The sequence below is a fragment of the Xenopus laevis genome, chromosome 2S, assembly GCF_017654675.1.
Source record: "Xenopus laevis strain J_2021 chromosome 2S, Xenopus_laevis_v10.1, whole genome shotgun sequence".
NCBI lineage: Eukaryota > Metazoa > Chordata > Amphibia > Anura > Pipidae > Xenopus > Xenopus laevis.
Window position 1 is genome coordinate 59,242,095 of NC_054374.1, and position 14,692 is coordinate 59,256,786.

The following is a 14,692-nucleotide window of genomic DNA, read 5'->3' on the forward strand; positions in this document are numbered from 1 at the left end:
CAGCCCAAGGCAACCACAGCCCTTTAGCAGGGAAGATCTGTGCCTCCAAAGATGCCCCAGTAGCTCCCCATCTTCTTTTCTGCCGATTCACTGAACATAATCTGTGCTGTTGTCAGTTACTAAGCTTAGGGACCCACACACACTATACAGTACACATAGGATATAAATGTCACAATATACGGCTGATTAATATTTAATATGGATAACTACTACATGGCAGCACAGAAACCAGTGCCACTAGCATCAGAATGTAATGATCAGCCCTGTAGCATCAGCTTATATTGAAGGCCAACCTAATTTTCTGTCTGATAATTTGAGACGACGAACAGCTGCTCAGAGCCCACTGAACATGCGAGTGTCGCAGACACTTTCCAAGATGGTGACCCCCCCCCCCTGTGACAAGTTTGAAGTCCTGGATCATTGCTGATATTGAGAAGCTGAATTTTTATGCTGGTGCAATAAGTTCAGTATATAAAATATGACATTTTTAGCCATTCATTTTTATGATTTTGTTCTCCTTTAAATGAACATCCTGTTTTATAAGCTAGTGATGCCCAACAAGGCAGGTCTTGGGTAAACATATGCATCTTTTTTGTTAAGCTGTAGCCTTCATGAAGCTTTTGCTCAATGCCTGCAAAAAAAGTTTGTATGCTTTAACATAAAAATACAATAGTAAAATACATAGTAGCACAGTATGGAACATTTATAGTAATTTAGTTTGAATAAAACCATTTAACTCCAATGAGCTCAAACTATGCCCCCCCAGCCAAATCATACTGTAATTACACAGTTCCATGAAACAATTTGGAAATAAATTAGCATCTTTTTGGTAAACTGCTTGCAATTGTCACAATTATGTCATTTTCAGCACTCAATGTCTTGGTGTCAGCAGTGCCTACTGAAGCTCACTACTAGAACCATCCCCATAGCCAAGCTTGAGGTAATGCCAGGGTGTTCATAATGTTCAGAACAGTTTAGACAGGTGCAAGGCAGATGTTAATAGCATGTATTGGCATAAGGGTCTTTGTGAAAGAAGTCAATGAATGCTTCTCATCCATTTCAGTGCTTTGGACTTGACATAAGATGATAAGGTTGACTGTTCCTAAACAGCATAAAAGGAACCATTTTACTGTTGTCAGTATACAACAATGTGAGGCCTCCATCAGCAGTATAATTTTTTTCCTATTGCCCAATGTAGGAGAGAAAAACAGGATGTTTAACTTCCATTGGTCTACAAGATAGAGATATTTGATCTTTTGTTTAAAACCATGCCTACTTCTCCAAATATTTTTCACAAAAGGATACGCGTTCCATTGGCTCCAGATATTTTAAAATCATCTAAAAGTTGTACGACTCTCTCACGGTTTGGATCATTAGGATCAGTGTTACGTACCTGTGATAGAAAATAAAACATTTATATACGTTTATCAACAAGAACACAATCTTATTCCTTCTCTACATTTGTGCTTGCATGGTAATAAATGGGAGAGGGTAGGGAGTTCCAGAGAATAGGTGCAGCAAATAAAATGTCCTAGATGCACGGGCCCAGTCGGCGCCGCAACCAGCAAGGTTGAACATGGATATTAATTTGAGAGCTTTTTTTTTTTTTTTATTGGGACTTTTTAGGATTGGTATACGGTTATATTTGTATAAGGCATTTTATGTATGTATTTATATTTTTATGTATTTATCTGTGCATAACTTTCTATGGCTCAAGACTTAAGGCACTAGGTTCTATTTGTTTTTTCATAGCCTGTGGCACAGATACTCAGTGCTTCGTTTTCCAAGGTTGCATTGAAAGGAAACTATATAAAAAGAATGAAATGAATGAGAATCCCCTTTAACATTTTCAGATAAGCTTCAATTGTATAATTTTCTGTGAGCTGCCCAGGCAAGCAATTGTTTTTCCTACTTAATGTAACAAAGTCATAACATGGGTTAGCCAGCCATGGATTTTTGCTACCGAGTATGGTTTCCCAATCTACCACTAGGTGGACAATTTTTAGCAATGTAGGTGTCAGGGAGCTGTTATCTGGTTACCTTCCTATTGGTCTGCTGATGGGCTAGAAAGGGAGGAGGTTATATCACTTTTTATATTAAAAAATTTGCCTCCTTTTTCGCAGTGTCGGACTGGCCCACCAGGATACCAGGAAAAGTCCCGGTGGGCCAAAGTGTCAGTTGGCCCTGATGCTGCTAAACATTTGGCCTATTTCATGGCCATTCCCTATTTCTATTAGAACAAAAAGGATAAATAGATGGATTAATAGATTATAATATGAGGAAGAGGAAGAATAATAGTACTGAGAGTGGGCCCCTGGTCTAAGGTTTTGGATGGGCCCCTGGCCTGTCCCAGTCCAAAACTGTTTTTTTGAAATACTGATTACAATGCAGAATCCTGCTGGGGGAGTGCTATTAACAAATGCATTTTGTAAATAACATGTTTTCCAGTGACAGAATCCCTTTAACTATGTAAATATGTAAACTATATCTTCCTGCTTGGCTGAGGATACTTCTCCAAATCTGTCCAACACTTTGTAATATTGTATAAAACAGACCGTTTTCTATTTCACTTGCTTTCAAGGTTAAAACTCTCAAACATGGTTGCCCTTTTATTGGCCACCAATGGGTCACCTACCTATTGCTGGGAGCAACAACTTGGAGCTGGCCACTGCTCCCGTAAAAACTATATAAATAACCTTGAAAGCAAGTAAGTTGCAGGTACAACTTAGTCTCTGTGTAAAAGGTATAATGAAGAAGTGGAATTCTTAATGAATCAGATGAAAGTGTGTGCAACACTGGTCAGACCTGGGATGATTTTGATGTAGTTGGCCAGCTAAAATATATTGCAGTTTATGGCACAAAATATCTTAATGTCATATATATTAAAGGGGATCTATGGTCGAAATCTATAATCTTTCCTAGGCTTTGGGGAATGATTATAATGTTATTTGTAATTGCAATGCATTATTTTTTTTTATGGTTTTGATTTTTTAATAGCTGTTACCTTGCCTGTTTGTGTATTCCCCCAGAATCAGCTCAGAATCAGCTCAGTTGACTTGTAAAGAAAACCTCATGGCCAGCTACTGTCTCATCTGCCTAATCCGCCCACACAAGGCTGCCCGCACCGTGAGGGAGCTCCCAGTGCAAGCAGCCATGTTGTGTCACTTGCATGCGCATAACGCAATTAATGAGCAATTCCTTCCCGGTGCGGGTATCCTAGTGCTGGCAGGGCCATTTTTTTTTTTAAAGAAACTACTGCTTTCACCAACTGGAATGCTGGCTCTATTAGCACGCACCTTTGGTTGGGGATAACATTTTTACCCAACAGGTGCACTTTAAGTGTGTGTAAATAAAGGACACTAACGGTTTCTGGAGCAGGAAGAACCAAGGAATTGCTGAGGTCCTGTAATGCCGTGTGAATGAGTGTTGCGAAGCAGAAAATAAGTGGGAGGCACTGGGGGAGAAGGAAGCCAGCACAGCAACAATTGTGTTGCAGGAACGACATGACAGCCCCCCAACAATGTTCCTTCCAAACTGTACGCTTGTGCAGGGGGTAGGGGGGGTTGGATACTTAGAACTGGCTAGTTTATATCCACAAGCAATATACTTTCATTTTGAAATGTTCCTTACCGATCTCAGCAGTTTTATTTCATCCAATGCAGTCTCTGTATAATGCTCTGCGCTTTTCACAACTTTCATCGCCACAAAACGCTTTGTCCTAAAGAACATTACATAACAAATAAGGAAATATCCAGCACACGTAATTTAAATTTACTTTATTTTAAAATGTAAGCATCACAAGCCAGACATGGGCAGTATTAAGTTAAGCTTCAGTTCTCTTTTAAAGTTGAACCACCCATTTAAACCAAGTGAGCGGACTTGAATTATATATTCACTAAGATTAAATTAGCTGTTTCTATCCACAGTTAAAAAAACACCTCTACTGATGATTATTAGGCAATTGAAAGGGCTTTTTTTGAGTAATTTTTGTTTTGGGAAATTTTTGCTGTGTGGCATTGAAATAAGGGTTTAAGAACTTCAGGAACACTAAAAATAGAACATGAAGGTGAACTGCAATGTGCTTTAAAAGCCTTTACACCAATTTATTTTTAGGCTGATATTCCATCTAAAGTTGGTAGCTATAGGATGGAGAAAAAAAAAATCCCATTATACCAAAACAAATACATAACCTCCCTGTCCCATCGTAACAGTACCCCTGCTCTTACTGGAGGTCCCAGGATAACCACACTGTAGAGAAATGACCCCATCCTAGCTTCCTGATGACATGATATCTGCCACAGAACAGATCTCCGATCTTCACATGGTGATACCCACCTGTAAAAGATTAAAAAGCATAAAAGTGACAAAAATCTCACCAACTTTGAAAATCTATGCACAAATAACATCACTTAATAGTAACAGTTTCTAACATACCAGGGGACAGCACTTAACCAAGGCAGCTGACAAATTAGTGCTGTTTAAGAAGTGTTTGTGTATTTTATAAAATAGGAACAGGTAAGTCTTGCCAGAGAAAACAGGGACATGTTATAAAAAAAAAAAAACAACAACAAAAACAATGTACTTACCACAAGTCCCTTTCAGTAATTTGCAGACGTATGAGATACATGCTTCTGTATTTAGGAAGAGCTGGCAATGAAACCTTTACCTATCCCACACTATTCCAGAGAATTTCTAGAGCAGTAGCAAAATAACAGAAATTGACATAATACTGTACTTTAAAGGGGTTGTTCACCTTTGAGGTAACTTTTAGTATGATGTAGAGTGATATTCTGAGACAATTTGCAATTAGTTTTCTTTTTTTATTATTGAAGGTTTTTGATTTATTTAGCTTTCTATTCAGCAGCTGTTCAATTTGCATCCTAAGCAATCTGGTAACTAGGGTCCAAATTATCCTAGCAACCATGCCTTTATTTGAATAAGAGACTGGAATATGAATAGGAGAGGCCTGAATAGAATGATCAGTAATAAAAAGTAACAATAACAATAAATTAGTAGCCTTACAGAGCATTTGTTTTTTAGAAGGGAGTCAGCCCATTTGAAAGCTGCAAAGAAAGAGAATTAAAAGGCAAATAACTATAAAAATAAAAAAATAATGAAAACCAATTGAAAAGTTGCTTAGATTTGGCCAATTTATAGCATTAAAAGTTACCTTAAAGGTGAACCACCCCTTTAAGGGGCTGTCCACCTTCACAAAGATTCAGTTCTTAGCCCCGATTAAGTAATTTTAAGTAGAAATGTCTTTTGAGACATTTACCTGGGAAGTTAGCATTTCTTTGAGTTAGTTGAGGTACCATGGGATTCCTTTTTTCCATTTTACAGAAAAGTTGGCAACCCTACCTGCAGGCTATCAGTTGAGACAGCTCTGCTATAGACAATCTACTCCAACCAGCCAAAAAAAATCTTTGTGGTTATGGTCAAGATTACATAGCTGAAATCAACCGTCAACTTTATACCAAGCTTCTGAATATTGCCCTGGAGGCCTCCTCCTATTGAAGAAAGGAGCTCAATATTGTCCTTTCTGACTACATTACCCAGTCAGAAGTTTAAAACAACTTGCCTATAATAGCACTTCTACTTTCAGAACACAATGTTATTTAAAAATGTTTGTCTTTCCAAAGCAATGTTATCACATTTTATAGAGGAGGTTCACCTTTTGGACAACAGAACTAATTTAACAGCCAATGTCATAAAAAACATTTTTGTAATTTATCTTCATTACTTTAAATGTTTGCTTTCAGGGATACATACCATAGAAGCTGTGGATCAGCACGGCTAAAACACTATCCGCGTTCTCCTCTGTGATGGGATCGGCAACACACTCGATGTAAGAGATGCAGGCTGCCGAATAAGTAAGTTCAGGAAAAAATCTGCATTGCAAATCCCTTTTTCTCTCCTGCTTTATTTGCATATCTTTGCAAAACTTGCCAGCCAATGGAATGGAAGATATGCAAATAAAGCAGGAGAGAGAGAGAAGGCATGCGCAGTGCAGATGCAGTCCTAAACATCCATAAGGCGCACCAATATCGTATAAAACATCTTTCGCATGATAATTGGTGTGTGGTGGGAGACAATATCCTTAGATATCGGTCATCTCGTCAATGGGGCAGGACTGAAATTTTGATCAATTGATAGAGCTAAAGAATTCTTTTAGTTTTCACCTGTATATCTGACGATTTAGCTCTTACCATTAGTAGAGTGGATGAAAGATCTTTTGTATGATCAATGGTTGTGGGAAAGATTGTAATTAAAGCATGTATGGCCACCTTTATTCGGTAGCCTGCATCTCTTACACAGAGTGTGTTGCCGATCCCATAACAGAGGAGAGAGCAAAGAGTTTTTGCAGCACTGATCCACAGTTCTAGGGTATCTCTGAAAAGAAACATTTAAAGTAATAAAGATAAATGACAAATATTTTTTATGACATGGGCTGTTTAATAAGCATTATTGTCCAAAAGGTGACCTTCCCCTTTAAATGAACAGTTCTGTGTGAATATAAAAATAGATAGGCTGTGCAAAATAAAAAATGTTTTTAATACAGTAAGTAAGCCAAAAAATTGAACAGATATCTAACAGAACACAACACAACCTGCTTTGCAGCACTCTAACTCTGTTAGTCAGCGACTTTAAGGGGGGCCACATGGGACGCAACTGCTCATTGAGTTTGCAATTGATCCTTATCATGCAGGTCAGATTCAAAAGCAAACAGTTATGACCCATGTGCTCCCCAACTCTTTTTACATTTGAATGTGGCTCATGGGTAAAAAAGGTTGGGGATCCCTGCTCTAGACTATCCCTTAGTAGTCCTTGGAAAGTACCCATTCTTTCTGAAACATGACATCTTTCCCCCACCAAAAGAGCCCTGTTCACTGAACAAATTGAGAAGAAATAGTAGTACACAAGGGTTGACATGCAATCTGACACCTGGCTTTAACTATGCATGCTGAGTTTATGTAGCCACTTGTTAAAGGGGATTTAGGTCTGTGAGAAAGCACCTGTACTCTGCTTAGCCTGTGTTAGGTTAATTGGCCATTTTTGGGGGCAAGCTTGTGTGGTTTGGGTGAAGGGCTTTCCAGGGATAAATGCTTTGTTGCAAGGCTTTTGTTCTACTATATAGGGCCCTATAATCCCTTTTTGTCAACATCAGTTAAATGTAATAGGCTTGTACTGATAATTTTTGCCTATTCTTTTACACAAGAGATATGTATGACATTTCCTGCACTAAATTGAACATTCTGAAAACAAGCACCAATAAAACAAACCAGCAGTCCACAGAGAATCCCTCAATATTAAGAAAACCGCCCTCCTCCAACCGCAACCCACTAGGCTTTAAGATAAAGAGCAGTTTATTATATGCTTCACAGTGAACTGCTGATTTGTTTTGATTATTATTCTTAGGGATTTACTTCAGTTCCAGATTTCTCCATATTTAGTGTAAGAAATAAAAACCATAAATACATCTGCATAGTTTTAATTAGGAAATATATTCAGCACAATCCCTATTCACTGAACTAATGTTAAAATGTTAAAGGGGCTATATAGCCCCAATAAACTTCCATTGGGCTGTTATGATGATTGAAAAATGCATGGGTTCTCCATGTGATTATTTCGAAGGTAGCATAACTCAGAGATGGGTGGTTAAGGGCTTTACTGTACATAGACCAAAATTAATAAATATTTTCAAAATTATCAGCTAAAAATATACCTAAAAAGGAATTACTTCCAAAGTGTTCCCCAACTGCTATGTTTTCGAACTGGCCACAAACCTTTGCAATAATCATTAGGATCTTCCTGTTCATCATCATCGGATCCTAAAATCTCCTCTTCATCTTCTTCTGGTAGGTCCCCCTCTGTCTCTCGACTATTGGTGTGCTGAGTGGCCTCTTGTCTACTGGATTGAATTTTGAAACATTACATATAATATACCTACTGTATTTCCTAAAAAATCTAATTGTTATTCCACGTACTTAAAGAACCAGTGATGTCAAAAGGTGCCATAAAATATTCAGAGCACCTAAAATTACACTATTTATTGGCTACAAATGTCATATTTTATACAAGGTTTTCATTTTATTGTTCTATAGAGAGATACATGAATGGCTGGTGGCCTAATTTTTTTCAAATGATGACACTAAATTAATACACACACACACATTTGTCCTGTTTCTAATCCTTTAACCTTCCTTCTAGTTTAATTGGTAAAATAAATTACATTTACCTGCTTAAACAATTATTAAACATGAATAGACTTATTACCTTCTCCCTGTCCATCAGTGCATATTTACTTGACCATTATATAGAACACATTCTATACATTGCTCTGCTACCTATAAATACTTAAGTGTTGGATATTACTAAAAATGTATATGGCATTAAACAAATGATCAAAAAACCTAAGAAAATCATTTACAACAACGGTTTTCACAGACTTACTTTTTAGGTACTTTCTTTGCCTTCGTTCGCTTTTTCCTAGCTTGTAAGGCAAGCACTACAAAAGAACATGAAAAATAAAACCTAATATAAACCATGATTACTTGCATTTACTCTTAGGCTGACTGCACATAGTACATTTTGTCAAATGGAATAGTTCCGCTGGTGAAGAAGACAACTGCTCTAACGTCACTATTCTTTGAATGATAAATGCTTCACAGCATTGCAGACACAAGTACAGTTCTTCACAGAAACATTCATTAAAATAGCTTGGCAGTACCATTAAAGTGAAAGGGAAGCGAAATGGGTGGTTTTCAGGTGTTTCTGTACCAGCTGAAATACATCAGCTGATATGATGCAGTATGTCTAAATGCAAAACGGTGGAAGACACATTCAGAAAACTAAGCATGATTAAGTAGACATATGGTTTTGTATTTATTATAAATGTCAAATATCAGAAATATATAGTTCTCATAGTGCATACATTGAAAAGAACCTTAAATTTACAATACAGCATGACTTCATATTACAGACAAGATTACATCTTAATTTTCTTTTAGCCTAACATAGTCCCTGATTTGGCTAATAGGGTAAATACATGGTAGGGAAGCTGAAATTTGATCAAAACTCAGTCAAACCTTACATAGTTTACAGATTCAATTCCATAGGTGCACTGAATCAAAAAACATTATCCATGAACACATCTCTGAATAAAAGCTTCTTTGCACCCCATCCGACAAAGCAGATCATTTGGGAGGATTGAGAGCTTTTAATCTCCTATTAATACTTTTTGAGACACTATGCTCTGAAGAGAATCCCCTCCACAAGAAGCCTTTCTGTGCTATATACATTCTTACAAATAAAACCAAATGTCACCCATTTACACTGACTAGCCATTTAAGCCACACGCATCGTTGTTGACTGGGGTGCTGCAACATAAGAAAATTACATTCTGGACAAATGTATGGCTGCTGGCTTGCAGCAACAGTTTAGGGTAGGCTCCTTCCTGTTTTGCAGAAGGAGCCCTCCATCCGGTGTACAAGGCAAGGTCAATAAAGTATTTGTTTTCAGGCATAGGAGTGGAAGAACTTGACTGGCTTGCACAGACATACCTCAAACCATGCCAGAATTGAAAACACTTTTGCATAAATTATTGGTTGTAATTTTGTATGTAATTTTTTGTTCAATGTCTACATCCATCTATTCTGTTCTCTAAGGGGTTTTAATGTTCCAGGCAGAATTGCTATTTCTACTACTTTGTGTGCAGGAACTTTTTCTCTGTAACACATACTATATGACACCTGTTCCTCAATCCCATCATTTTACTGCTTTGGCATGATTTCTTTCATCATAATCTAGAGATTATGATGAAAGAAATCATGAAAATCTGCAAGGGGAGACAGAATGGCCAGGGACAAGGTAATCTAGAGATTACCTTGCCCCTGGGCATTCTGTCTCCCCTTGCAGATTTTCATGATCCCATAACTCAGAACTTTATGAAATTAAAAGAGTCATAATATATGGAAGTTGGATAGATGGCATATGACTTAGTGGAGGAGGAAATTGCATATAAAATGTGAAAGAAGAGTGATGGTACGTGTGTTACTGATAGGGATGCACCGAATCCACTATTTTGGATTCGGCCCAAACCCCCGAATCCTTCAGGAAAGATTCGGCCGAATACCGAACTGAATCCTAATTTGTATATGATAATTAGGGGTGGGAAGGGGAAAACATTTTTTGCATATGCAAATTAAGATTCGGTTCGGATGGGCAGAAGGATTCGGCCGAATCCGAATCCTGCTGAAAAAGGCCGAATCCTGGTCGAATCCCAAACCAAATACTGTATTCGGTGCATCCCTAGTTACAGAGAGGGATGGTATAGAAAATGGATGAAAGTAGAGACTGTATTTAAACTGGGGAAGACACATGTGACAAATGGCATAGGTATTTGGTAATGGATAAAATGGTATCTCTGTTATAAATAAATAAATAAGATACTGGGAAATGGAAAAAGGTGAAAGGAAAAATGGCATAGAAATTAAGGTAAAGTAGAGATGGAATTAATTGGGAAAGATGGTGTCATGGTATATGAATTTGATGCCGTGATGGGATAGAATATGAACTGGGGAAGGCATTACCTCATAATTTGGAGGTAGAGGTGACTTGGTGTATAAATTAGGGGTGATACAATGTGGCATATAAACGGAGGAAAATGTATAAGTGAACTGTGCACTGGGGGGAAATGTGCCATTCATGTGTAAGGATGTATGAATTGGGTAAGGAATTACATATGGACAAGACTATCAAACTAATATTAAAGGAGACATATTGTGTAAAAAATAAGAATGTACCAGTGCATTATACACATTTAGATATAGAAGAATTGTGCTTAAAAAAGTAGTATTTCAGGCCGATACCCTAATAATCCCTCCCTTCTCTTCCACTTCCTGCTCCCTGAATTCCCAGGCTGTGCAGGGGGAGCCAGTGGCTCTCAGCTCACTGCACTGTAGGACAGGAACCAATCAGCAGCTGGCAGGACCTGATAGGGAACTGAAGCCGGCAGAAGGGCTGCGATTGGCAGGGACCATTAGGACACGCCCACCCCTCATTTGAACCACAGCCAGGGACCAGAGAACATCTATAGGGAGCTCTAATAAAGGGGCTATTTTTAAAGATAATGTTAATTTTTAGCACCATGTAAAAGCAACGCTGTACTACTGACGATGTGTTCATGACCACACAGAACTACCCTAACCAGCGAGCCACATCATCAGACTAAGCAACAATTGCCTGTGTAGCGCCAGACAATGTTCTGTCACACCATGCGCAGTAAGGAACACAAGGCTCAGAATGTTGATGGTTATTTGGGCCCACATGTAACTTTTGCGTTAAGTCACAGATGATGCGTCAGCCAGCCCAAAAGAAACTAGTTAGAAAGTAAAGAAAATCTTCCTGAAGTCATCGAAATAAAACCATGTCTTGCAATGCAAGTACACTTCCAGTCCAATGGTATAACTTTCATTACCATTTCCCCCTACGCAAGCTTTCTTATGCATAACAATAAAAGGCAAAGTGGTAGATTTGCATCAATCTGAAACAGCAACTCTCTACAGAAATCGTTTAAATGGCTTGTAGCTGCAATAGCTGAACTCTCACGTTACACGATTCGTCTATACTCTCCGCAACCCGCTACTACTAGCTCACCTTTTCTCTCCATGATGCCCCGTCGAAACCACGCGCTTACGCTGCGACTCCGCAACGTCACCAGTGTGCGCTAACAAAAGCAAATTGAATAAGATGCCTCGCCTACTTTCTTTCTTGACGACGCCTTTTTCTAAAAGGGCGCATGGGTCGGATCGTCCATTTTGTATTGGGGTTCGTTTTTTAATGGGCCCGGTTTTTTTTTTTTACTGAGATATTGTTTATTGCAGGATAACCTGAGCTTTGAAACTTAGCTTGAATCGTCTTGAATGGCACTTTTGTAAAAAATGCTATAAAGCCACTGAACTATACTAATGAGTAAATTACACGGCAGCAAGTCTGGAGTGGATATTAGTTAATTTAAGGACAAGAGGGGCGTAGCTGTAATGTAAAGGGTAGAGATATTATGTAAGGGTGAGGATCGATATAGCTTGGATGAGTCATCAGTAGGGATGGGTGAATTTTTTCGCTGCAAAAATGACGCCTATAGACTTGTATGATGTCTAACATCAAAAAAAAAATCACGCTTGTCAAAAAAATGTTAACGCCCATAGACTTTAACGGGCATCGGCGACATTTCGCTGGCGGCAAATTTTTTGGCGAAGCAAAACTGGTCCAATTGCCCAAGCCTAGTAGTCAGTGATGAGCGAAAATTTTCGAAAATAACGCCCATAGACTCCAATGGGTGAAAAAAAATGACATAAAAAAAAACTTCAGACTTCAAGACAGAATTTTCTGTTTCGCAAAATCTTGGCAAAGCGGAATGGGTCAGACTCGCCCATCACTAGTAGTCATGTTATTGAGGCGGGTGGGGATTGTGGCAGGCCAAAGGCTGAATGTATGGGGATTTTAAATTCACTGGAACGTATATTGTCATCCTGAACTTGCCTGGTATATTATTACTGGCCATGCTGGTGAAAAACTGGACAGGTGGCAGTCCTATGTGTAAAGATTGTGACATTTCGGTAGGTTAGGAAGGCAGGAGTGTAGATATGATTGTAATGATGTATTACACGTTTTGGCTGGTTCCACTCCCCCTTCCTCGTTTGGTTGCTGCCTTGGATAAGCAATGTATTCTCCATACAGAAGGCGTCCTGAAGCTCTCATTACCAAAAAAGCTTTTCTTATAAGTATTAATGGAGAAGGAATGGCAAATTACACTTGGGGGTGCCAAAAGTTAGAAGAAACAATCTTGGTACAAACTCTTGATGTGCCAAATGAGCGGTCCCCTGAGGAATGTCTTCTGGGGCTGGTGGAAAACATAGTGCCTGACAAGTACCAGCGCACTCTCCTGTGTATTTTTCTACTCTAGCAAAATAATTATCCTCTCATGGAAGTTGCCTACTGCGCCCACCATAAAACAACGGAAATCTGTAATAAATGAGGCACTCCCTCTTTATAAGCTATGCTAACATATATGAGTAGAGGCTGCCCGGACAAATTTGGAAAAGTCTGGGGCTCATGGGCTGATACACTGGATACATCACAGAACAATAATTAAAAGACCAGTAGCATAATTTTTTTTTTTTTAAATTTCGAAAAAAAATCACCAAGACACTTTTAACTTTAAATTCACAAAGTCTTTATTAATTCACTGCTTGCGCCCCTCTTCAGAAACGGCGACAGGGTGACGATCCATCGTGCAGCGTTCAATTTCTCCTCCCTGCCTTCAATAAGAGATAGCGAGGGAGGAAAAATTGAGCGCTGCACAATGGATTGTCGCCCTGTCGCCATTTCTGAAGAGGAGCACAAGCAGAGAATGGTAAGTTATTTCTTAATAAGGACTTTGTTAATTTAAAGTTAAAAGTGGCTTAGTGTTTTTTTTTTCGTGTAGTACAAACACATTTTTTTAACATTTTTTTTATGTTAATGGTCCTTTAAATGAATGCTAAATGTATGTATGCATATATGTACTGGTTTGTTTCCCACAGCCTACTCCTCCCCTTCCCTTTTTTCTCTCTCTCTTGTTCCCCTTCTCTACCAGTAATATGTTATACATAGTACCATTAAGTTAGGTTTAAAAAAGATACACTTCCATCAAGTTCAACCTTTTAAATCTACATATAATCTGCCTGCTAGTTGATCCAGAGGAAGGCAAAAAAAACTATTTGAGGCCAGGGTCGGACTGGGGCCCACTGGGACTACTGTCTAGGGCCCCCCTCTGACCCCCTGCCCCATACTGTGATGAGCTGAGTGTGCATGGTGCACCTGCATGAAGGTGCTCCGTGACGGAGCCACTTGATGCGCCTGTGTGAGTGGCGCCATGCGCAGATGGTGCGGCGCCTAAAATAACTGTTTCTTTGCAGAATGTGATCGGGAGAGGGGTCTGGCCCAGCGGGGGCCCATTAAGGGTTGGGGCCCACCGGGTTTTTCCCGGTGTCCCGCCGGGCCAGTCCAACCCTGTTTGAGGCCACTCCAATTTACCTCAGAGGGGGGAAAATTCCTTCCTGGCTCCAAGATGGCAATCGGACCAGTTTCTGGATCAACTTGTACTATGTATTGCCTTGTTTGCTTATGAAGCTGCTGACTGACATTGCTTACTACAGTCAAGTTTATTATTTACAAGGACTCCAAGGTCCTTTTCCATTATAGATTTGCCTAGTGAAGTCCCATTAAGGGTATAAGTTGCTTGGATATTCTTACATCCCCAGGAGCATGATTTTATATTTATCAACATTGAATCTGATTTGCCACTTAGCCGCCCAGATTGCCAGTTTGTCAAGATCCTGTTGCAAGGATGCCACGTCCTTTATGGAATTAATTGGGCTTCATAATTTTGTGTAATATACAAATATAAGAGGCCAGCCTTTAAGCAGCCAAGACTCAGTTTGTCACAATACCCTGCATGCTTCTTTACAGGTATTGGAATCATCTGGCTTCTCCTACATTGTTTAATTAGTCAAAACTAATGGTGCAGAGAATAGCAAGGCAGACACTGCTTCCGATAGCTGTCATATTAACAAACGACTTCAGAACCACTGACAGTTTTAATGAATGTATTTTTAATTTTGTTTCATAAGACAAACTATACTTTTTGTTC

The 14,692-nt window shown here is 39.0% G+C and overlaps 1 protein-coding gene across 7 annotated transcripts in view; it reads right to left on the minus strand.

Annotated features, from left to right (window-relative positions):
• srpk1.S (SRSF protein kinase 1 S homeolog) overlaps positions 1-11,793 on the minus strand; it is an 82,971-nt gene extending 71,178 nt beyond the window's left edge. For 3 of the 7 annotated variants that reach the window (XM_041583078.1, XM_041583077.1, XM_041583075.1), the window contains exons 1-6: positions 11,477-11,616; positions 8,452-8,506; positions 7,785-7,909; positions 4,227-4,335; positions 3,631-3,718; positions 1,306-1,393 (exon numbers count right to left, since the gene is read on the minus strand). In XM_041583078.1, the coding sequence (XP_041439012.1) occupies positions 1,306-1,393; positions 3,631-3,718; positions 4,227-4,335; positions 7,785-7,909; positions 8,452-8,506; positions 11,477-11,507 (496 nt within the window). In that variant the 5' untranslated portion in view covers positions 11,508-11,616. 7 annotated transcript variants of the gene reach the window in all.
• Positions 11,794-14,692: the final 2,899 nt, after the last annotated feature.